Below are 25107 nucleotides of genomic sequence, written 5' to 3'. Positions count from 1 at the left end.
CCAGAAGCCTGAGGAGGGGAGAGTGTTCTTGCACTCGGGTCCTGCTTGCGGGCTTCCCCCGGGCACCTGGTTGGCCACTGTGAGAACAGGATGCTGGACTAGATGGGCCACTGGCCTGATCCAGCAGGCTCTTCTTATGTTCTTATAGCATGCACAACCTTGCTTCAGCATCAAGAGCATCATTTTTTTACATAAAAAGTAAATGTAACCATTTTTGGCCCACTAGAAAAAATCTAAAACGCATATTAGGGCAATACTAAAGACAACCAGAGAGTCACAAAACAGCACGCAAGCTTTCGAGTTCCCTTGCATTTCTTACTATCAAGCCTGCTGAAGAGTTTTGGGGAGGTGAAAGAGAAAAAATGCTGTTGTTCAAGCCATCCATGTCTGCATTTGATGCAACAACCTTAAAAAAAACTGTCAAGCCTTAAGAAGAGTTCTGGGGAACTTGAAAGCCTGAAAACTATTTTGTGACTTTTTGTTTTGCATAACAAAAGTATTGCCCTAATATGTATTTTGGATTTATTAATTTTTTTTACATAGTGGAAACAGACAGTCTTCCAATAAATAAAAAAATCTCCTGACTTTTTTTTAACAGTATATGCTTATTCTCTTTCCAGCCATATTACTGGATATCTTTGAAGACTAGACAAGAAGCCTGGATAAGTTATATGCATCTATTTCCCCAGGCAGCCACTTAATGGGAATGTATCTAAGCCACTAGAAACAGAACCCTTTGGGACTGTGGTCTTGTTGGCAACTAACAGAGGTGCTTGAGAATGCTTGTTCTGCTGTGGGAACATTTCATGTAATCAAGAAACTCCCAATATGGATTTTCCAAGGTTTGAAGATTATTATACAAGGTTCTGCCTAACACAGAGTAGACAGCTGCTGTCTGTGAGGCTGCCTCAGCCAAAATCTGCGACTGATTGGCTATGGGCAGAAGAACTAGATGTCAGGATAGTGGCGAGTCCTATGCAGACTCAAGACATTTTTACACCTGAGGCTTAAATAGCATTTTGTTTAAATCTGTAATGACTAGAAGGAACATTCTATTTTAAAATGGCTTTCTTCCATGTTTTGTCCTACATTCCCATTTTGGCACAAAGCGGATGAAAGAAGATAAAAGGTGCTCACATCGCACGTGAAAATGGTCTCTGTGAGTTATGATATACTCCAAAATGCTTCATTGTAGTTTTGATCATTCGACTTACAAAGATCCTAAATGGACATTTTTTATGCACAGGGGAAAGGGCTTTAAGCAGATCTGTGTTTACTCCATGCTAAAAACATTAAAATTATGTACACACAGACAATGCAAATGTACTTGTATGTATATGAGTTTTTAAAGATATATTTCTTGCACCGACTCATTTTTCATTTTTAACTTTATAGAAGTGGACCAAAAATGCAATGTGTAAAGTGCCCCCCAGATACAAGAGGATTTATTTAAGCTGCAGGCTTCTTGCCTCATCAGTCAAACTCTCCCTGTCCTCTTCTTGCTACCATTTTACTAGGGCCAAATTGGCTCCAGGGGCACCTTTTAAAATGCAACTCAAGGCACTGTTGATGGCCCTAATAAAAAGAGCCCCATGCCAAAAATAACACCTGCAAATCCTCTGAATGGATTTCCAACCCAGCTCCTTTAATGAGTTATTTTGCAGAGCTGTCTTAATAGCATTCAGCTATTAAGAGATTTTGCTGTATCATTTTCTAATCCTCTGCTCGTGCTCGTTTCCTTGGTTTATCAGGGAAGAAAGGGGCTTTGTATCCATGTCTTCTCCTCTGGTCCTGCTCACAAAAATAGTAAAGACTCAGAAAACAGTCACATCGGATGTTCTTTCAGGGCTTTACAAGGCAACATTATGTGCATATGTGTGTGTTTAAAATGCCAATGGCTGCTTTTAATAAGGAAACACAGCTTTAGGAAGGAGACCATTTTCAGGGGGAGAAGGGCTTCACCTTGCTTCACCTGCCCCTTTTCTGACACGATCCTGCCTCTCATCCCTACTCCCTACTGCAGAACTCCAGACATCCATTTATCCACACAAATGCATGTCTGGAGCCCCAGGAGGTGAGGAGTTGCAATGGAAAAATGGTGGGTGGGGGAAAGGATTAAATACATAGTTACTATTCCTGCTTGTCTGTGGGAAATTGCCTCTTCCTCAAGCAAGGCCCTGAACATTCACAACATATATATGTAATGGCTGCATTTGGATGAAATGCTAAACCATAGTTTAGCCTCAGGCTTGCGAGTTTCCCCCTTTGCCTCTCCGCCTGCAGCATGGTCCTGAGGAGGAGATCAGAAGCTTTGCTTCTGTTTCCAGCAAACCTGTTTGTCGTTATGTGTGAACCTAAGAGCATAGGAAGAACATGAGCAAACAGTTCTCTCCTGCTCTACCCAGTTACTGGTATTCTAGGGCATACCGCCTTGGTCCTAGAGGTAATAGTCATCATGTTCAGTAACCATTAATAGCCTCATACCTAATTCTGTTTTAAAGCCATCCAAGTTGGTGGCCGTCATTGCATCTTGTGGCACTGAATTCCATTGTTTAACTATGCACTGTGTAGAAGAAGTACTTCTTTTTTCTATCCTGAATCTCCCCACATTCAGCTTCACTGGATGACCATGGGCTCTAGTACTGAGAAAGTGAGAAAATCATCTCTCTCTACTTTCTCCACACCTTGGATAACTTTATACACCATTGTCATGCTCCCCCTCCCACGCACCATTTCTTAAACTAAAAAAGCCTCATATGTTGCAACCCTTCCTCATCAGGGAGATGATTCAGTCCCTTGAATATTTTGCTTGCCCTTTTCTGCTCTTTTTCCAGTTATACAATATCCTTTTTGAGCTGTGGTGACCATAATTGTGCATAATATTCGAAGTGTGTTTGCACCACAGATTTGTATAATGGCATTATGATAGTGGCAGTTTTATTTTCAACCCCTAATAGGAAATTCACCCTTTTCTCAGCTGCTGCACACTGGGTTGATGTTTTCATTGAGCTATCCACTGCAACAAATGTTTTTAAATCTTAACTCTGTTTTAGAGAGCAAGTAAACTTCAAAACCATGGTTTCTGATTGATTTGCCCAAATCACAGTTAAGACTAACCAGTTAGGTTCACACATAACAATAAACCATGGTTAGTTGAAAATGGAAGCAAACCATCCTATCTCCTTCCTGGGTTCACGCTGGAGGAAGAGGGGAGGGGTGACTGAATGAGATCAAGGCTCCTGCGTGGAATGCTGAACCATACTTTAGCATTATGTCTGACGCCAGTCAATGCATAGTTAAGCTCTTACAGGTGAAGTGAAAGAAGAGATACAGAGCAGAGGATAGCTAAAAACAAAGAGAAAAGAGGTAGATGAATGGGTGTGAAGCAGCTGAGGCAGCAAATGAATCTAAGCTAACATGAAATATCAATAGAAATCTAGAGTTAGCCTTTTTCACTGGTTGAATTTTATTTCTTGTGTGTTTATCAGATGCTAAATTCCTTCTGAAGGAAGCAATACTTTGTGGTTTTAAGAAATAAAGCTGGAGTCTCCTTGACCTCTGGGTACTAGGGATGGAGAAGAAATTCAGTTCAGTTTGCATTTCAATGATAACAAAGCAGATATCCTTCTAAAATCACACTTTCCAAATTTGGTAATACAATGCACACTTTTTTGTACACATTTTTTGTTGTTGGAGAATTGAAAATAACAGACAGAATGCACTGTATTAAACTGCATATAAAAATGACTATGGGCGCAATCCAACTAGTATTTGTGCTGGGATGGGGGGAGTGATGTGGTGGACTCCCAGCTCAGCTGGCAGGCTCCTGGTGGTGCTGGGCTCCACCAGCAGAAGCCTTTGTCCTGGCTCAGCCGCAGCTGTGCTGGGACCCTCCCAGCTTAGCTGGGGGCCTTCTAGGGACAGCCAGCCTGGTGAACGGAGAGCTGGCAGAAGCCATTGGTAGCCCCCAAAACAGGACATTCTGGGGACGTGGCAGGGGAGGAGCCATGGGGGGGGTTGCATGGCATCCAAGTCCCCTTCAGAACACTGCCACAGGTACTGATCTTCAGGAAAAGTCCGCCGGCAAAAGGTCGGTGGAGGAAAACAATGGCAATGTTGGTCTATGGGGAATGCTTACTGCCCCGTAGGGCTATTCATGGGAGCCGTCTCTTCCCTTCCAGCTCCCGTGGGTAGCTCCCAATAGAGCCTGTGTTCAGCTGGGCCAGCGGCTCCCGAACGGCAAGTGGATGCTGTAGAGCTTCCCGCCATCACCTTCTCCACTGATCCCTCTTCCCGCTAGCTTCACCTCATTTGGATGGCTCTGCCCATTAGGATAAATGCATGCTAAAATGCTCCTGAATTTCTGTGAGAACCTTTTGCAAACTGCAAAATGGCAGACTGATGTGGAAATGCAGCAAACCACATTTAAGGCTGGAAAAATTAGAAATAGAGAGAAACTAAATCCAACAGATTTGCCCATCTCTACTGGCCACCAAGTGCATTTGCTGGAGACACCAGTTGAGAAAGGAGCCAAGAAACGTGCCAGGTTGACCTCATTTTGACAGACATTTTTTCCCTTTTCACTACCATACTTCTTTTTGTGCTAAGCAATTGAGAGAGCTATGAGAAGTCAGTGTGCACAAACTCCTTTCAGAAATCCCTTCAGCGTGGAGGGGACTGCAAAAAATATCCAAGTGCTTTTGTAATTTCTCTTCTTACCAAGTTGTTCTGCTAAATGTTTCCCTCTGTCAGTGGAGATTACCCTTTCTTCTTCCATGTCGCATTTGTTACCGACCAAAATAACCTGGGCATTATCCCAAGAGTAAGTTTTTATTTGGGTTGACCTTAGGAGAGAAAGAGAGAGAAATCAGTCAAAAGAACAAGGTAATAAAGACTGGTACTACCATTAAGCAGGATGAGCTGGCCTGCCTCAAGAAAGCAAGGGGGTTTGCATACAACTAAACAGTACAACAGTACTGATGGTGAGGTGGGACGGCAGTGTTTACCTGACCTTCCAGCAGCAGAGTTGCTGCTGCTTACCAGGAGGGAGAGTGGGAAGGGCAAGGCATCAGGGAGGTTGGTGCTGTGCAAATGCACTGGCAGAGCCAACATGGTGCTCCTGCTGGTGAATTTACTCGGCTGTGATCTCTGCCTCGCAGCAGTGCATTCACATCTCTCTCTACTGTCTCACCCCTCCAGTAAGCTGCAGCAATTTGGCTGCTAGGAGGTCAGGTAAGTACTGCCGCCCCACCCCACCTTCCATTACTGCAATTTAGGAACAGCAAATAGTAAAATGGCTTTGGAGCCATGTTCTTGAAGCATTGTTTACATCTATATCAACCTAGCTATGCCTTGATGATCTTCTGAGGTCCTTCTTTGGGTGCTCTTTGTATCAGAGACTCATTAGGTAAGTACAAGGTGGCTTTTTCAGCCCCAGTGCCCCAGTCCTGGAACATCCTCCTTAAACAGCCCTGCCTGGTACCTCCATTATAATATATCTTTTTGTGTGTGCGCCACACAAAACCATTTTAATTTTCCCAGGCACCTTTAATTTACTGTTGGTTTTAGCTCTCTTTAAGGGTTTCAGTGTTTAACTGTCGATTTTTTTATTGTGAAATAATTTTAAATTGCATCCTGCTGTGAAATCAGGATAGGGTGAAGGATGGTATATAAATGTTTCACATAAATAAAATCAGAACAGGGTAAAGGGTGGTATATTATTATTTTAAATAAAATAAATAAATAAATACAGGGTGTGTGTACTGCCTTCAAGTCAATTCCGACTTATGGCAACCCTATGAATAGGGTTTTCATGGTAAGCTGTATTCAGAGGTGGTTTACCATTGCCTTCCTCTGAGGCTGAGAGGCAGTGACTGGTCTAGGGTCACCCAGGTAGCTTTATGGCTGTGTGGGGAATCGAACCCTGGTCTCCTAGGTCGTAGTCCAACACCTTACCACTACAACACACTGGCTCTCTAAATATAGGGTGAAGGGTGGTAAATAAATGTTTTAAATAAATAAATTTGCATCACCATAATCATTTACCACAATGGGCAGGTACCATTTAGATTTTCTTTCTCAAGAATGAAAGTGTCTATTTATTTATTTAACTTAATTAAATTTCTATCTGCTCTTCCTGTAACCATCTCTGCGAGGATATTTGTTTGCTGAGACCAGCCAGCCTGGTTCATGTGTTCTGGGCCTGCCATCTCATTATACAACTTCCATTCAAGTAAGCTGTATTTTGTCTGTGTATCCAAGAAAGGGACATCTGGATGTATCCATGTTAGGGCCGACTCCTATTTACTACTTTGGTACTTTCACACCTGGTGCTGGGGCAGGAAGCAACCACCTCATTCCCTGATCTGCTGGGTTTCTTGAACAGAGATAATACCTAAGATGGTTGTGCTTCTGCCTTCCTGTCTGCATGTGACTGAGGATTCTTGAAGGCATGGCATGAAAGAATTTGGTGAGATGAACTCTGTTAAAGTTCATCACTTGTCACTGTTGGTGTTTGTCGAAGATATTTGGGAGCTACACATTAGTTCCCAGATATCAACTCAGCATGCATCAGTTGCTTCAGTTCAGACAGAAAGCATTAGAAATGGCTGAACAATGGCTGCTTGAGATCACTTGGGAGATTTAAAAAACAGTAAGAAAATATGTGATGTTTGCCTTGATTAATAAATTTGGCAGAGCATAATATCATTTTTCAATGATACTAAATTAGCGAGGGACGGACCACTAATGGATCAGCACAGAAGCCCATTTGAGGTCCTAAAGGCTGGGTAGAGATGACAGTAAGCCAGAGGCAAGGAACCCATGGTCCTCAACATGTTGTTGGGCTCCTATCATCCCCAGCCAGCATAACCAATGCTCGGGATGATGGGTGTTATAGCATAGCAACATTTGCAGAGCCACAGGTTCCACAACCCTGCAGTGAGTGTATTAGACTCTGGCTCAGTCAGTTGGGAGTTTCTGACTGTTCTCTAGTCTCATTTATCTTCTATATTGCAGAGCTTAGGGTTTGGTCAGTGGAGGCTGGTTCATTAGGGCAAATGGGGCAATGTCCCACCAACCTCATTCTGCCCTCAACCAGCCACCTCCCGCCTGCCTTCTTAAATCCAGTCCACTTCCTCATTGTTGCTCCTTATAGGAAGGAAGGGAACAAATCTAGAATTAGTTGGCTGTGGTTGATTGGCTCTGGCTCCACTAACTGTTGGCCTCTCTGCCTTCCGCCCCACCTGTCCCAATGGGTACCAGGCACCACTGGGTTTCATGTTTGTTCCTTTAATTCAGTCAAGGGCTTCTTATTGTAGAAAGCATTTTATACAGTTATGTATATCGTGAAGTAGTATGATTGGCTTCACATTGCTATTTGTACATTAAACAGGATATCACATTGCACTTCCAATTTTTTCTTTCTTTTTAAAAATGCAGGGTCTGAAATGACTACTTTGTGCAGATTGCCCTCAAGCATGGGCAGACAACTAACATAAGACACAGATTTTCATCAATATATCAAAATATAGAATGTATCATTACTTTTGATTACCAGAGCCCTACATCAGTTTTGTAGATTTTTTGGGGGGGGGCGGCGGCAGAGGGAAGCATGCTGACCTCTTTACGAATGTGTAGTTAATCAGAATATAAGTGGCTTTTGCCAACAATGCACCTGCTACCATAGTAACCTTGAAAATGGCAGTAACTCAGACCTCTTACAGTGCAGGCCCATTCGTGAGTCACAAAGATTTCATTTTTTTTATCAGTTGTTAGTTAGGGCCTATTGACATAACTATATTCCATTAACAAATGGAAGCTGTTTTAAACTGTAAAAACCACAGGAAGAATGATGACTTTTTTTCACCTTACATCCATCCACTTATAGGCAAGGGTAACAACACAGCAATAAAAAAAACCCCAACAACTTTCAGCTGTTGTCAAAGGGCTTCCTGTGTTTCACAAATGCACAGAAAACCTATCTCGATGTATTCTAATGCATCTCCTCTGCCCCCTCAATTTTTGATTTGGGGTCCTCGAGAAATTAAATCTTTGTGGATTCCGACATGAACTGCCTGATCCCCATCTCCTGAATTAATGTGTGGATTGAAGCTTGGGCTGCAGTCCTATACACACTCATCAGGGAATAAGACCCACTGGATGTAATGGGACTTTCTTCCAAGTAAACATGCATAGGTTTGCTCTGTTAGCTATCCAGTGACTTTTGCCTTTCCTGAATGTTGTGAAACAATCCTTGGCTCAAAAGGAAAGTACATTTTAACATGCATATTTTGAGAAGAAATACATTTGGAAATGGAAATACATATTTCCAAATGTATATTTAAATAAGATTTGTTGTGCGGATTAAGATTTTTTGCAGATTAATGTGGAAACAGGACAGGACAGACTTGCAAGTGAATGCATGGAAAAGTGACATGAAATGGAGACAGACTGAAGCTGTGTACACACCATACATTTACAGCTCATTTAAAGAATGTGGCTTCTCCCAAATAATTCTAGGAACCATAGTTTCTTAAGGGTGCTGGGAACTGTAGCTCTGTGAGGGTTAACTACATTTCCTAGGATTCTTGGTGCTTTAAATGTATGCAGCCTAAGTTACCCATTCCTATTTTGGATGGAATCACCTGAAATTTGAGTGTGTGATGCTTCATGGTGCTATGTACATATAACAATTTCAGTGAAGGTTTAGAGTTAAGAGTTCACTACATGCCCAGAAAAAATATTTCATGTCCTTGCACCCTGCTTTCCCTTGGTCATCCTCTTAGCACCTTTTCTCACTTCTTTTTCTCAACATGATGATACCTGTATTGATATGTTTTTATTTTTTCACACAAGCACACAAGTAGAGCCCTCCTGGATTAGATCAAAGGCCTAGCTAGTCCAACATCCTGTTTCCCACATTGACCAGCCAGATGCCTGCAGGAAGCCCACAAGCAGAACATGAGTACAATAGCTCTCTTCCACTGTCAGGCGCATTACTGCCTCTGATCCTGGGGGTAATATATAATTATCATGACTAGTAGCCATTGACAGCTTTTCCCATGACTCTGGAGGAATTTTACAGGTGATCAGAGCTTGTGGCTCCGATGTTGGTGGGGCAGTGAATCCACTCCAGGTTTTAGTCTGAACTTTCAAGGAGCTGCCCAAGGTGCTGAAACTATTCCCAAAACCAGACATCGAAGCCACCAGCCTCTACTATGTTTGTGTGTGTATATACACAAACCAAATCGAACACAGTTTCTTTTCCTTGACAAGGGGGATTTAGCCTTAGTAAGATGGAAGGTATGAAAAGGCAGAGCTGATGTTCTCCGTGGATTGATGACAGCACTCTGGCTGACCTGCCCTGTGTCAATATAAACCTGCCCTGTAAATCTTTCAGAAGCAAGAAGCATGGAACAATGCTAGCTTCCACTCACCTTCTTTAACCTGCAGCCATATTGGAGGGCTGCAGAATGCCCTCTCTGCACCAGCGACAGCCATAATATTGTTCAGTTCCTTCATTCTGCACTCCAGTTGGCACTAAATCTGCCAACCACATTGGCTACATCTATAGCAATATTATCTACAGTACAGACAGATACAGACACACCCTCCTGGTTAAGCATTAGTGGGGCAACTCTGTGTGTGGAAATAAAAAGATGCCTTTATAGACAGAAATACTTTAATTTCTACTATTGCTTAAAATAATTTTTTTGGGTGTGTTTGTGTATGCGAGAGAAGAGAGAGAAAGAGGGGAGGGCAATGGAATGAGAGAATTCTCAACTCATCCTCATTGAAGACAGTTGTCACATGAGGCATTCAAACATTTCAGGCTTGCCTGAAGTGAAAATGTCATCAACCTACAGGGAAGTAAGTCTTCCTAGTGCTGTGTATTATGAGCTCACTCAGATTAAGTGAAACACATATTTGTAATGGCGGAAACAACTTCTCAAATGGTCTTCCTCCAATTTTCGCATGAAAAATTTGTTTGCAAACTTTTTACTCAGTGTTAAAGTCTACTCATTTGTTACCATCCCCATGGATGTAGGCTGAGCAGAAAAAAAATGTTAAAGTTGGATATTACAGAGAAAGTAGAGAAGTCTCAAGAGGGAAAAACAGGCAGGGTTACCAGCAGCTCTGCTGAGAAGCGAGTGCCATCAGGTGCCTTCCTCTTTCACTTGGCAGCAGCCACTCCATCTGGCTACAGCAGAAGGAGAGAAGTGAAGCAAGGCCACCACGAGCTAAGCCATCAAGCCAGTTCCATCAGGTTGTCCCTCTTCCTGAACTCTCATCAAGCAACAGCTACTTAATCAGTCTGCAGCAGATGATAAGAAGGGAAGCAGCACCACTCCATCGGCTCAGCTGAGAGGCCAGCAGCTGTTTGGCTCCTTCTCTCCTTTTCTGTTCTAGGTGGTCATGTATAAAACCTATGTAACTAAGAACTGAGTTTTCCTTTTTCCTTCTCCCTCCCAATCATCTCACCCTTTTTATGTTCTCTCTTTTAGATTATAAGGCTGAGGGCAGGGGCTATCTTATTATTATTATTCATCTTTGTCACCATGTAAAATGCTTTTGGCTGAGAGGTAAAATTGCTTCAATTAAAGAAAGAAAGAGTGTGGTGTTGTGGTTAAGGTGTTGGACTACGACCTGGGAGACCAGGGTTTGAATCTCCACACAGCCATGAAGCTCACTGGGTGACCTTGGGCCAGTCACTTGTTATGAGGTATCAAATATTGGGAATTTTTAATCTTTGATTCATCTCAGTGAACCAGAGTTTGAAAAGGCCTGCAACAGCAAAGATTCCTGGGAAACAGCCCCTCTGTGACCTCTGAGTACATATCTTGCAATGCCTGAAGCTATAGACTTCCTGACTCATGGAAATTTGGGATTTGTCACCCAGTAAGAATAGGTGCTCCTTTCAAACAAAGGAAATGTTTATGATAATCTAGGCCATCACTAGGAAACAGAATAGCTCCTTTCAAACTAGGAGGTGTTGTGCATTTCTAAGCCTCTGGAGAAGACAGGATAAACTCCTGTCAAACAAAGAAACTGTTTTACACAAGGATTATGATAATCTTAACCTTGAGGAATCATCAGGAATCTACTGCAGGAGATCACACCTATTATCTGGGAACTGATCAGGAAATGAGTGGGCTCCCACCTTCCTGATCACATTTACTTTGGGTTTACTTTGGGGTCAGTTTAGTTAGGAAAAGGTATAAAACATGAGGAGTGAGAAGGGGAGTTCAGTTCCTCTTCTGGGGGGCTGCGACAACTGCTTTTCTTATCAAGGCACGCTAGCATCTTTGGGACAATTTCAGAGCTATGGATTTGGGTGAGAACTTTCAGATCTGGCGCTGGTTACAAAGGGTGGAGCTTTTGCTCATTGGGCTAGATACGAAAGTCTCTCTCTCTCAGCTTTAGGCTTGCAGCAACTCTCCAGGAAAGGTATATGCAACTATCTGGGCCTTTTTCTTTCCTTTTTTCTTTCTTTCTGTGTGGATGAGCTCAATGTGAAAGTGTTTATAGGGCTAGTCTCTTTGCTTTAGTCTATCCAGTGTTGCTGAATGAATGAATGAATAATAGTTAGAAAACTACTCATTGTTAACTGCAATTGTAAACTGCAATACTTTTCCTTGTTCCTTCTCTTAATAAAACCACTCTTTATTTTACTTGCAGTGTATGTGTTATTGAGTTAAGGGTAAAATTATACATGTTCTGGGGGTGACGTGTGGGTAGCTCCAGCAAAAGATCCTGCTGCTCTCTTTTGGGGAATTTGGATTTCTAGTGAGCTCTGCTCATGAGGAAGTTCAAGGTTCCTTTGTAACACACTGCTTCTCAGCCTCAGAGGAAGGCAATGGTAAACCTCCTCTGAATACCGCTTACCATGAAAACCCTATTCATAGGGTCGCCCATAAGTCGGAATCGACTTGAAAGCAGTCCAAGTTTTTAAAAAAATGAGAATGGGGAAGAGAAGTACAAATGAAGCTGAATTATACTGAGTCAGGGTCCCATTGGTCCATCTAGTTCAGTATTGTCTACACGATTGGCAGCAGCTTCCCAGAGTTTCAGACAGGGAATATTCCCAGCCCTATCTGGAGTTGCCAGGGATTGAACCTGGGACCTTCTGCATGAAAAGCATTTGTTCTACTACTGAACTACAACCCTTCCCCAAAGAAATGTAGCAGTCCTTCTCAGCAGATAGCCAAGAAGAATGGTGTAAGAGTTATACCAAAGGATGGTGATCAAACTACTTTATTTAGAATAAACTCAAACAAACATTGGTAATGGGAAAATCCCACCCAAAGTCTATGTCCCCAGCTGCCTTGGGGAACTAGTTTCGAAAACTCCTGGGCACTATGTAAAACCTGGACTGCAGATTCTGGTGAACTCATCAAACACTGACTGGATTCCTTTAATGTTATTAATGGTGGTTTGCCAACCCGAGGAGACTGGAAAGTATTATGGGGATGAGCAGCAGGCATTAACTAGAAGTTAACGGAGGGAAGTAGGAAGGGGACAAAAACATGAAGAGATTTAAAAGGTTGAACAAAGTATGAGACATGACAGAAAAGAGGAACAGAGAAGAAAAACACTCTGAAGCTGGTGAGTGAGCAAGAAAGATACAATATGCAGCTAAGTTTAGGGCCATGATCAGAAACTCAAAGGCTGGTGAAGAGATTATTACAACAATGGAGAGAGGAAAATCAGGTGTGTAAATCTTAGTGGAGTCAACAATGAAAGGAATGGATCAAAATCCATGCTCACAAGTACTCTCTGAATTATGGACAAAGTAATCCTAAACCCTGATTTCCTGCTGTGGAGGGGCTTAGGATGCAACAGAAGTGTCCTTCTACCCAGATCCACTGAGCTTGGCTGTGTATTCCTGCCAACGGTAACTATGCCCCCCCCCAAGTGGGGCATTTTGGGTGTGAGTAGAAGGGATGGAGCTGGACTGGTTGACGATGTGCTGGATCCAAGGCAGGTCCAGTTAACTGTGATGAACCAAATCTGGACCTCTGTGGTACAGAGTGGATGTGGAATAGCTTGAAATGACATTTTCAATGCACCCACTTCTGCCTTTGCTGGTACATGTGTTAAGGTACATGTGGTGGTAGCTCCACTGCTCCATTCATGTCACATTCACACCATACATTTAAAGCACATGGCTCTCCCCCCAAAGAATCCTGGGAACTGTGATTTGCTAAGTGTGCTGGGAATTGTAGCTCTGTGAGGGGTAAACTATAGTTCCCAGGATTCCGGGGGGGGGGAAGCCATATGCTTTAAACATATGGTCCGGATGTGACTTCATTCCTGCTGCTCCTGGTCAGGAATTACGATTGCTGTCATATAGCTATTAAATTGGATACCATGAGCATCATCCTAATAGGTCAAGGGCATTCCCAGATGTGCATCTTCTGGCTGCTGGACACTGTACTCATATGAACCCACAAAACCCGTCGCCATCGTGCTCTCAAGCTTTACCCAATCATCACGAGTTCTAGAATCTTTTTTTAAAAAAAGAATGCTGAAATCCCAGAATTCAACTAGTTGCAAGCTTACTCAAAGAATAAGATAATGGCAACAATAGTCCCAACAACAATCTCACAAGATCTTTTGGTCAACCACTCTTCTCAGTCTCTGTCTATTTCTCCTTACTTTCCTTGTGTCTCTAAAGTGCAAATGTTCTGCACAAGAGGATAACATCAATTAATTAAATTAATTAATTTAATTAATCAAAATTAATCTCCATTCCTGTTGCAGTGAACTGTAGCCCATGCCTTTCCCTTTTCTTTTTCCTTTGGAAACTGCTAATTTCTGTCTGGCTGTACTTGTTTCCAGCATGATGTTCAAGGAAATTAAATCAAGAATGCTCCTGTTTCAGATTAGTCACATTTATACTAGGTCAGATGCAGAACTGTTGCCAGATGTAGACACTTTCCTATTAACAGATCTGTTGAGACTACAGAGTACATTTTGTGGAGGACAGATTCATTTATGTATGCATACGTATATGTGTGTGTGTGTGTTGATATATCTATAGACCAAGACAAAAATATTCAAACCTAAAGGGATGATTTACCATCTGGATTTTGATGTTTAAGAGATGAAAATCTTGCAAATCATACATACTCTAGGTAAAGTCCTAAATAGGACATACTCTTGTGGGTGGGTGGAGTTCATGCATACTCTTTATCCGTGCATTTCCGGGAACACGTTGTACTCTAGATGTGCTAGATAGTTTCAGGCAGGAGCAGGCAATTAACTAGAGTGCCGTTTCCTGCCATTGCTGCTAACTGCTCATGATTCACCCTGTTCCATCCTAAAATGCCATCCTTTTAGTGGGGCTTCTGGCAACTTTTCAGTTCCAGGAATCATGGAAGACATACCAAGTCATTTTTCATATAAACTGCGGACTGAGGATGGAGATTTGTAGAAGGAGTTACAAATCTACAGAAGGTGAGCCTTCCAATTGCTCTTTCCTTAGATAAACCCACACATCCAGTAGTCTTGCACTAGGATGAAGCCCAAGTACTCTTTTACAAGGAAGAGGCATGCATTTGTCTTTGTTTGGACAAGGCAGGTGTGGGAAAGCACAAGACATGAAAAGAGAGGCAGCCACTAGCAAGGGAGGAATATGAGGTTTTCTGGAAAACCCAAGTACACCCATTTTTTTAAAAAAAGAAAATTGTATTTGTTAGGATCAACATTTTTGACTGCCAAGATACTTTTGAGCTTTAAAAATACCACCCCACGCACAGAAACACACAATTGCGCTCTTAAGCAGATAGAAATCTTGAAGTGCAAAAGTTATGGCGGGCTTCATGATTAGAGATTTTGGATTATGCTCCTGGGTAGAATAAAGGTTTTAACTGTCACAGCAAGCAATTAGCATACATGCTTGTTCTGGAAATATATGAATTAGAAAGTTGGAGACAAGGATTGAAAGATCTATCAATTTCAGTTCTCCCAGTCTCTCATTTTCCCATCTTAAACTCAGTTCTTGACATTTCTGCAGTAATTTGCATTTAAAAAAAAATATATTCTCATGAAAATTCTTTAGCATTTCAGTGCGAATTTCTCCTAATAAACACATTTTTGTATGCAGTTTTGACTATTGTACACAGTTTTACAAGCAATGTATCCCAATATAATGCATTTCTGTTTGTTATTTTCAGTAATATATTCATTTTTTATGCACATTTTCCCCTAATATACCCATTATTCCATGTCCTGCACTCTGATGATCAAGAAGAGATCCTGGAGGTCCAGGATCTTTTCTCAATCATTGCAGGTGCAGGACACGTAATAATGGGCTCAAATTACAGGAAGCCAGATTTCTACTGAACGTCAGGAAAACGTCCTAACGATTAAAGCTGTATGACAATGGAACCAACTACCTAAGGAGGTGGTGGGTTCTCCAACATTGGAGGCATTCAAGAGGCAGCTGGACAGCCACCTGTAGGGTATGGTTTAAGTTGGATTCCTGTATTGAGTAGGGGGTTGGACTTGATGGCCTTATAGGCTCCTTCCAACTCTACTATTCTATGTTTCTAAGATTTTTGTACATTTTTGGCTGGAGAACTGCATCACAAAATTTGGATATATGCAAACTTTGAAGGATGTCTGTGATTCAGTTCTCATGTTTTGGAAAATGCAAATTTGATAGATTTGGCTTCAAATGTCAACTGAATTGAATTTCTCCTTCATCCCTAGTTGGATACCTGATTGAAATCAATCCACCTTGCATACAGCTAATATATAAAATCAGTGACAGCACATGATACAGTAATATGCACCACATGTAAAAACACATACACAAATAAGAAACCTCCTTGCATGTACAAGGTTAGCATAAAAGGGAGAATTGTAAACAGAACCCTTAATATGCTGGGCATCCACAAGTAAGGAACCTCAGGGAGGCATCCAAAAATGTAATCCCAATGTGCTTTTTGAAATTATATAGTTCATGTTTCCCCCCTCAGGTCAGTTTTCCACTTAAAATCCCTTTAACAGCTGTTTTGCCATGTCATGGCAAACAATATAGGAAAGGGTTATATAGCTGACCTGGACCCTGAGATCAGCAGGGTGAGTGGTCTCTTTTTGATCCACCAGCATGTGTAATTTGCTGTGCGGTGACACCAAACAGGGGCTTCTTTGTGATGGCACCCTGACTGGAATTCTCTCAGGTGCAGACAGCCCTACCATTTTTGAGCTTGGTCAAAATGTATTGTTTTACCTACGCTTGCAGTGGAAGTTGAGTGTCTAGTTAATGTTTTGTTACAATGTCCTGCTGCTATTTCCCCCCAGACCTGATGTTTTAACTTTTGTTGTTGTGTTGGTTTAACTTTTTTTTGTATAGGGTTTTATTCTTCAGGGATATCTGTTGATTATGTTTGGCAAAGGGCTTTGTTATTAATGAAGGGCATTCTAAAAGTGCAATAAATAAAGAATCATGCCTCCCTCTCACTGTCCCTCCACTTAATCCAGCAGCTTCCTGCTTTTTGTTAAAACAGGTGGGGAACGTCATGCTCGGGGGCCAAAGGTGACCTTCCAGGCCTCTCTACTTAGCCCTTGGAACTCTCCCTGGCCACACTCTCCTTGAGTGCTTTTGCCTGGTTCGAATATGCCTTTGAACTGTGATAATGCCTCTTGCTTGCCTGGAAGGAGGATGGTGGTATGGAGGGTATGTGTGTGTGTAAACCTCACATGATTGGAATGTAACCTACTGTACATCCATTGCTCTGCCCAGTCTTGCATCTGGCCTCGCACACCATGGTTGCCCATGATGGAATGGAGCCCTCAGGCTGACAGAAATTCTGTGGGTCTGTGTTAAAGGAATAATTGGGGGGCGGGATACAAGTGACTGTGAATTGTGACTGTTTTCAGCCTAAGAGAGATAAGAATTTACCCCATGAGCTGAAGGGAGCCTGTTAGTTTGCTAAGCCCACATCCTATGGCTTCAATTGCACTTGAGCATGAGAACGTGAACTTAGCTGCTAACCTCTCATTTCACAGAAATGTTAAATTTAGTTCCTTGAAAAGCAGTTAAAAAGTTAAAGTAAAATAATGCCACCATAAGAGATATTGTGCCAAATTAACACACTTCTGTTAATTGCATTGCATTATCCCAATAAAATACATGCTCAAGCTAGCCAACCACTCTTACTGATGGAAGCATTCGGTTAACAAAGCACACTGAGAATAGGCATTGGCACATCAACATACTTTTTAGTACACAGATCCTGTAGTTAATAGTCATCGACGCTATCAAAATATTTGTAACCCGCTCATTTGCTTTCTGTTCTAGCCCACACCCATCAACCTGTAACTATGGTTGTATGTATATATAAAACTCTTTAGCCTAAGCCCCACACCTGAATATGAGCTATCAATACCGGTTTATCTTTCAGGGCTGATGTGTGTGTCACTGAGAGCCAAATTACACATTACGCATTGCTTTACATGAGTGATTCCACTGAATGTATATTTCCTCTTGTTTTCTTTTAAATAGCAGCAATAGAGGAGATAAAGGTCTCATCTGCACTATATATTTAATAAAGAAGTATTATACCACTTCAGCCCCCCAAACTGTAGTGTTTTTTAAGGGTACTGAGAGCTGTTATTCCCCTCCCAGGGCTGCAATTCCCAGAGTGGTTTAACAATCAATCCCTCTTCCTAGGGAACTCTGAGAATTGTAGCTCTGGGAGGTAAATAGGAGTCTCCTAACAACTCTCAGCACCTTTTAAAAAATAGTTCCCAGGATTCTTTGGGGGAAGCCATGACAATTTAAAGTGGTATAATAATGCTTTAAATGTATACATTAAATTGTTTTTAAAAGATGTGTTTTTAAATTTGTATATTCGTTTTAATGTTTTTAGTTACTGTAAACCGCCCAGAGAGCTTCGGCTATGGGGCGGTATATAAGTACAATAAATAAATAAATAGTGCAGATGTGGCCAAAGACAGGAGTCATAGTGCACAGGGAAAGGAGATTTAACACTTTGCCTCAGACCATGATCTTGGGGAATGAGTTCTCCTCGCTCCTCCACTAGCTATCTACTGCAGGAGAGAAGGTTCTATTGGTGCTAAATGGCTTTTGGTGTGTATGTGTGATTTTGGGATGGGGAAGAGTAAAATCTCCTCTCCCTGTGTACCATTCTAGGAATGGCCCCAGCAGTCAAACCCAGCCCAGGATGATAAAAAGTGCTGCAAGACACAGAGGATACCTGATGAAGAACCAAAAGAAAAACACTTGGGGAAGAGACAATGGGGAGGTAAGCAGCAAGCGTGGGGATGGTTCAGCTCCCTCCCTCCCATGGCCCTTTGCTGCAAAATTGTATTTGCCACCTCACATTTTATCTGTGAATTGGGAAGATCTGTATTTAAACAAATGCAGTTTGAGCCTATGACTTGTACAGGAGCAGGAATTTATATTCAGGGTTTAGTTACATTCCTAGCAATCCACCCTGAATGCTTGCAGTTGGATGGGCTATGTATTTAAACAAATCCTATTAAAAGAGACTATGGCTGCCATCTCAAGTGCACTTACTAGAGGGAAACCCTCCTTGAACTCAACAGGACTTACTCCTGAGCAAACAGCCTTAGGACTGAGCTGCATGCCTCTAATGCTCGTTTCTCTTTTCCTATTTTGCTGCCCTATATCCTGCCACTGCTACTGAGGTGCTCCAAGACCCGTCCTTAGAGTTTATGACTTCCCTCTTTTCTCTCTGAAAGAACTCTGGAGACAATGCAATTTATTTTTATACCCGACCTTTTTTAAAACTAGGGATGGGAGAATCTATCAGTTTCTCATTTTGCCAATCTTAAATTTAGTTCTCCACATTTCCACATCAGTTTGTAATTCCTTTTTTTAAAAAAAAGTTCTCATGAAAGTTCACCAGTGAATGTCTTCTAATATGCACATTTGCATGCATTTCCCCTAATTTACACATTTTTGCAAAGCATCCCCCCCCCCTAACAATATGCAGTTTGTCCACATTACTTGGCTAGAGAACTGCTTTGCAAAATTCGGACAGAAGCAAATTTTTAAGGATAGCTGTGTTCTGGTTCACATATTATTTCAGAAAGGGTGACTTAGATAGGTTTACCTTTATATGCAAACTGAATCAGATTTCTCTCCCCCCCCACACACACACACACACAATTGCAGGTTTACAGCTCTAGGTGATGATGGCTGGTAGCAGAAGGGCCAAAGCTGGACAACATATGAATAGCCTTACACATTTAAACACTGTGGCACTGTGGGGTATAATAGCCACACATGTTAATTGAGAGTTCATATGTCATGCACAATGCTACTTGCTGTACCCAACTGTGAAAAGTGATTTAATGGCTCATGGTAAGAAGAAGTCTGTACATTTTAATCTTCTCCCTGTAGAGATACCTGCCATTAAATTATGAGCCTTCATCGCTTCTACAACAAATGCACAGCATGCACCATCACCAAAGATTAGGGTTTAAAACGAGAAAAGAGGTGATGTGGGGTGAAGGGAAACCTCCCACAATGATCACAAAGGACCATTTGCAACTAAACTATAATTTCTTGTTGTGTTATTTTGATTACCTAATTTATTCTGTTTTTGGTTCAGTTATATTGTTCTATGTATAAACATAACTCCCTTAATTTAACATTGCCAATTGTGTTCCCAAAAGCAATGATTCAGGTGTGGGTTGCCCCTCCATTATCTTCTCTTGTGAAGACTTTAACCCTGCATTTTTAAAGTTGCTGTTCACTGCCTTGTGACCTGGGATGCTTCCAAACTGTTGTTATTTTCAGGTGGGATTCAATCACATATTGGCAAATTCAGGTTGGGCAACTGTAGTTGATTGGGAGGCCTTGCGCAACAAACCCACTTCCCCAACATCTCAGACTTTTCCTGATGAGGAAAGTGATGGGAAAATGCAGTGGAATGTGTGGGATAACACATGCTTTGCTGCAACGTCATCTAACCTCCCCCCAAACAAACCAGAGTGAATGTTCATTAAATAGCCATAACTGTCATATCTCCTTGCAAATAAAATAGGACAAATGCTCAGTATATGTAGAGGCACCCTTGATGTGAAAAGGTGGTAGAGAAGTAACTCCATAAAATAATGAAATTAAAATATTCACTTACCTTCTCTGCTTGCTTTCTTTCTCTCTTGAGGCCAAATGAAGATCCACGTGTGTATATTAAACATGCACATGCTTAATCCTTTTCCCAGGTGTCTTTTCCATATCCCAAATTGCCTCCTAAGCACTGTGTGTGCTCTGCACACCTGTTAAATTTGCGGGGTGGGTTAGGGGAGACGAGGATCTGGCCTGCCAGATGGATCCAGTTCCCTAGTCTAGCATCTACACCACACTGGCTTATTGGCTATTGTTATCCTGGACTTCAGTTGCTCTCATGATCCATAGGTTAAGCAGACAGGACAGGAATGCCCCAATTTTACAGCACAGCACACATGCCACAAATATAGGCAGAGCATGTTAGCAATTTAGAAAAGGATGGGGGGGGGGACACTCACTGGTGTTCCCCCAGCGTCTGTTGAGTTGGGTAACCCACCATTTCCAAATGTCCATGAGTATGGCACAACATGACACATCATGATACAGCAATTCCAGTGCGTTTGGGGAGGGGCAGGAAAATGGAAGCTGTCAGCTATATGCAGACCAAAGAACAGTCAGTGTGCATCACCCCAGATTTGTTCTCTACCCTCTTGAAGATGTGAAAGAGGGAAAGCAGTTTTGCCCTGTTCCTCGATTTAGACAATAGATTGTATACTCTGGCACTTCACAGATTAAAATATGAACTGCCTGATGTACATATTATATACACACACACCAGAAAATTGTACACCAGGAACCACGATGACTCCATGTGCACAATACATTTAAAGCAGTATTATGGCAATTAAACAGTCATGGGCTTCCCCAAAGAATCCTGGGAACTGCAGTTAGTTAAAGGTGCTGAGAGTTGTTAGGAGACCCCTATTTCCCTAACAAAACTAAAGTTCCCAGAGTGGTAAAACAATCAATCCCTCTTCCCAAGGATTGTCAGCACACTTGGATGAAACGGATTATCTGGATCCATACCAATCGGGTTTCAGGACTGGACATGGAACTGAAACAGCCTTGGTCGCTCTGGTGGATGATATGAGGAGGGCATTAGATAGGGGAGAATTCACCTTTCTTGTCCTCCTAGATCTTTCAGCGGCTTTTGATACCGTTGACCACGGTATCCTGATGGATCGCCTGGAAGGACTGGGAATTGGAGGCACTGTTTTACAGTGGTTCCGTTCCTTTCTCTCTGACAGGCACCAACAGGTAGCATTGGGAGATGAGGTTTCAGACCCTTGGCCCCTCACTTGTGGAGTGCCACAGGGTTCTATCCTCTCTCCCATGCTATTTAACATCTACATGAAGCCGCTGGGATCTATCATCAGGAGATTTGGGCTGCGGTGTCACCAATATGCGGATGACACACAGCTCTATCTCTCGTTTAAGTCTTCACCAGAGTTGGCTGTGGAGACCATGTCCAAATGCCTGGAATCCGTGAGTGGATGGATGGGAAGGAACAGGCTGAAGCTAAATTCTGACAAGACCGAGGTACTGCTTGTGGGAGACAGGGGTAGGCTGGGTCCTGTTGACCTGAGGTTTAATGGGGTACAATTGCCCCTGAAGGACCAGGTCCGCAGCCTGGGGGTTGTTCTTGATTCCAGGCTGTCCATGGGGGCTCAGATTTCGGCAGTGAGCCAGGGAGCCTGGTACCATCTACACCTCATACGCAGGCTGCAACCCTACCTCCCTGTTCATCAGCTCCCACTGGTAGTACATGCCCTGGTCACCTCTCGATTAGACTACTGCAATGCGCTCTACGTGGGGTTACCCTTGAAAACGGTCCGGAAACTTCAACTGGTACAGAATGCAGCGGCTCGTTTACTTACAAACAGCCGTCGCTGTGATCATATTACACCAGTATTATTTAATCTACACTGGCTTCCAGTAATTTTCCGGGCCCAATTCAAGGTGTTGGTGTTAACCTTTAAATCCCTATACGGTTTTGCCCAGTTTATCTGAAGGAGCACCTCCAGCGTCATCAACTATGCCACCCGACAAGATCCGCCACGCAGGGCCTTCTCTCAATCCCACCAACAAAAGTAGCTAGGTTGGTGCGGACTAGAGAGAGGGCTTTTTCGGTGGCGGCCCCCACTCTCTGGAATTCCCTCCCGTTCGATCTTCGACATGCCCCTTCCCTGGATACCTTCCGCCGAGCATTAAAAACTTGGCTGTTGGTCAGGCCTTTGAGACTATCGGGATGGGCTAATTATATACTCAATCCCCGCTGCTATGTATTACAATTGCTGCTATTCTGTCACTGATGATTATTTGTATTTTATTGTATTTATTGTATTTACTGTATTTTGTATTTTATTGAATTTAATATGTACGCCGCCTAGAGTGGCTTCGGCCAGATAGGCGGCCTAAAAATTAAATTATTATTATTATTGTTGTTGTTGTTATTATTATTATTATTATTATTATTATTAACTCTGGGAATTGTAGCTCTGTGAGGGAAATAGGGGTCTCCTAACAACTTTCAGCACCCTCAACAAACTATTATCCCCAGGATTCTTTGAGGGAAGCCAAGACTGTTTAAAGTGGTATGATACTGCTTTAAATGTGCAGTGCAGATGGGGCCAATATCTCTGATAAACAGGGACACTTGGCCCCTACGCAATGAGTGCAAGAAGAGAAAATAAGGATTATTTGATTTACAGCACAATCCTACATGTATGTTTACTCAAAAATAAATTTCCCTAAATTCAATGGAAGTCTCATTTGGGATTGCAGCACCAGAGAGCTAAAAAAACAAAGAAAATATTTCATTCAAAGAAAGAGATGTCACATTTGGCACTTCCTTTTTGTGCTTCCAATCCATGTTTGCTTGCTTGCTAGGAATTCTTATTAGCCTCACTTTATTTGATAAAGATGTGCATTGCTATATCATGCTTATTAGGACCTAGACAATAGTGTTTAAAGAGACACCCTCCCTCAGATGACCAAATACTACTTTGTATGCTTAATTGCCAGTTCTGAGTGTGTAGTTTGATAATGACAAGTGAAGTCCAAAATGTTGAATTATTGACCTGCACATTCATGCCACTATTTTTCAGGAGCTGTAATGTATTTGCCAAACCGTAATTACAGTAATTGCTCTGCGATATTGATGAGTTGGCCTGCCTTGCAAGAAAGTGGCAGTGAAACAATTAAAATTGTTTTTCAAAAGCATGTGTTCAGTCTCAAAGGCCCTTTTGCTTTGCAACTGCATAAATAGGTGAACATCAAAAGCAGGGAGAGCAAATTTTTGATTAATAAAAGGAAGCAAGATTGTTTATTGCATTTCCATATCAATCAGTGTATATGCTCTGCAGGAAGTTATATCAAGGGCCTATATCAGTTTAGTAAATTTGGAAAAAAATATTACAAGAAACCAGGGGGACTTGCAACAAAATGTTGCAGTGCTCCTATTCAGTATTCCAGCCCATCAGTTCTTTTCTGAGATATTCCATTCCAGTTCCCTTCTCTCCCAATTTTCTACTGCCTCTGACACCCTGCATGCTATGGCTGCTTAGGATGCTCAGTCCTCAGTGGGTTGTGGTAGGGGATTGCCCCCTTCAGATTTTTTTCCCTAGAATATTTTTTTTTGGGGGGGTAGCATGTAAACCTTGGAGTCGTTGGTGCCAGTTAGGCCAGATTGCAGGGCACAAGTTGGGAGCCTGCATTCCAGGGGACCCCAAATGCTGTTAGAGAGCCAGTGGCAGCAGCGGACCACACTAGAAGAATAATGCTGCGCTGGCAGATGGCGCTACAGTGAATTGCTCACCTTTTTAAAATTTCAATACTTTCCCCAGGGCTAGAGTCTGGGAGGAAGATCAACCTATCAGAAGCCACCTCTGGGCACCAGAACCGTAAATGGGTGAGTCTCCCTGCTGCTCTGGCAGCCCACTCACTCCCTGTCTCTCACCCAAAGGGGGGCTGACAATGTGCCAAAAGATTCTTACTCTGCAACTTATGAGGCTGCAAAAAAGGCAAATCTTATTTTAGGCTGCATTAACAGAAGTATAGTTTCCAAATTGTGTGAAGTACTAGTTCCCCTCCATTTGGCACTTGTTAGGCCTCATCTTGAGTACTGCATCCAGTTCTGGACACCACACTTTAAGACAAACTGGAACAGGTTCAGAGATCAGGGGATTGGAAACAAAGCCCCGTGAAGAGAGACTGAAAGAACTGGACATATTTAGCCTTGAGAAGACTGAGGGAAGATATATGATAGCACTCTTCAAGTACTTAACATAAGAACATAAGAACATAAGAAGAGCCTGCTGGATCAGGCCAGTGGCCCATCTAGTCCAGCATCCTGTTCTCACAGTGGCCAACCAGGTGCCTGGGGGAAGCCCACAAGCAGGACCCGAGTGCAAGAACACTCTCCCCTCCAGAGGCTTCCGGCAACTGGTTTTCAGAAGCATGCTGCCTCTGACTAGGGTGGCAGAGCACAGCCATCATGGCTAGTAGCCGTTGATAGCCCTGTCCTCCATGAATTTGTCTAATCTTCTTTTAAAGCCGTCCAAGCTGGTGGCCATTACTGCATCTTGTGGGAGCAAATTCCATAGTTTAACTATGCGCTGAGTAAAGAAGTACTTCCTTTTGTCTGTCCTGAATCTTCCAACATTCAGCTTCTTTGAATGTCCACGAGTTCTAGTATTATGAGAGAGGGAGAAGAACTTTTCTCTATCCACTTTCTCTTGAAAGGTTTGTCATACAGAGGAGTGCCAGGATTTCTTCTCGATCATCCCAGAGTGCAGAATAATGAGCTTAACTTATAGGAAGCCAGAGTTTGCCTGAACATCAGGAAAAACTTCCTTAACTGTTAAAGTGGTACGACAATGGAACCAATCACCTAGGGAGGTGGTAGGCTCTCCAACACTGGAGGCGTTCAAGAAGAAGCTGGACAGCAACCTGTCAGGTATGCTTTAACTTGGATTCCTGCATTGAGCAGGGGGTTGGACTCGATGGCCTTATAGGCCCCTTCCAGCTCTACT

The 25107-nt window shown here is 42.4% G+C and overlaps 1 protein-coding gene across 3 annotated transcripts in view; it reads right to left on the bottom strand.

The window, feature by feature from the left end:
• Positions 1-25107, bottom strand: part of RAB3C (RAB3C, member RAS oncogene family) — a 179637-nt gene that overhangs the window by 9054 nt on the left and 145476 nt on the right. For 2 of the 3 annotated variants that reach the window (XM_061618404.1, XM_061618401.1), the window contains exon 4: positions 4720-4844. In XM_061618404.1, coding sequence (XP_061474388.1) covers positions 4720-4844 — 125 coding nt within the window. Of the gene's footprint in view, positions 1-3477; positions 3566-4719; positions 4845-25107 lie in introns of those variants that run through there. The other variant, XM_061618414.1, reaches the window with a different exon arrangement.

This window comes from Rhineura floridana, chromosome 1 (genome assembly GCF_030035675.1).
Source record: "Rhineura floridana isolate rRhiFlo1 chromosome 1, rRhiFlo1.hap2, whole genome shotgun sequence".
NCBI lineage: Eukaryota > Metazoa > Chordata > Lepidosauria > Squamata > Rhineuridae > Rhineura > Rhineura floridana.
The sequence above is the reverse complement of the archived record's forward strand: the minus strand, read 5'-3'. Positions and strand labels throughout refer to the sequence as shown.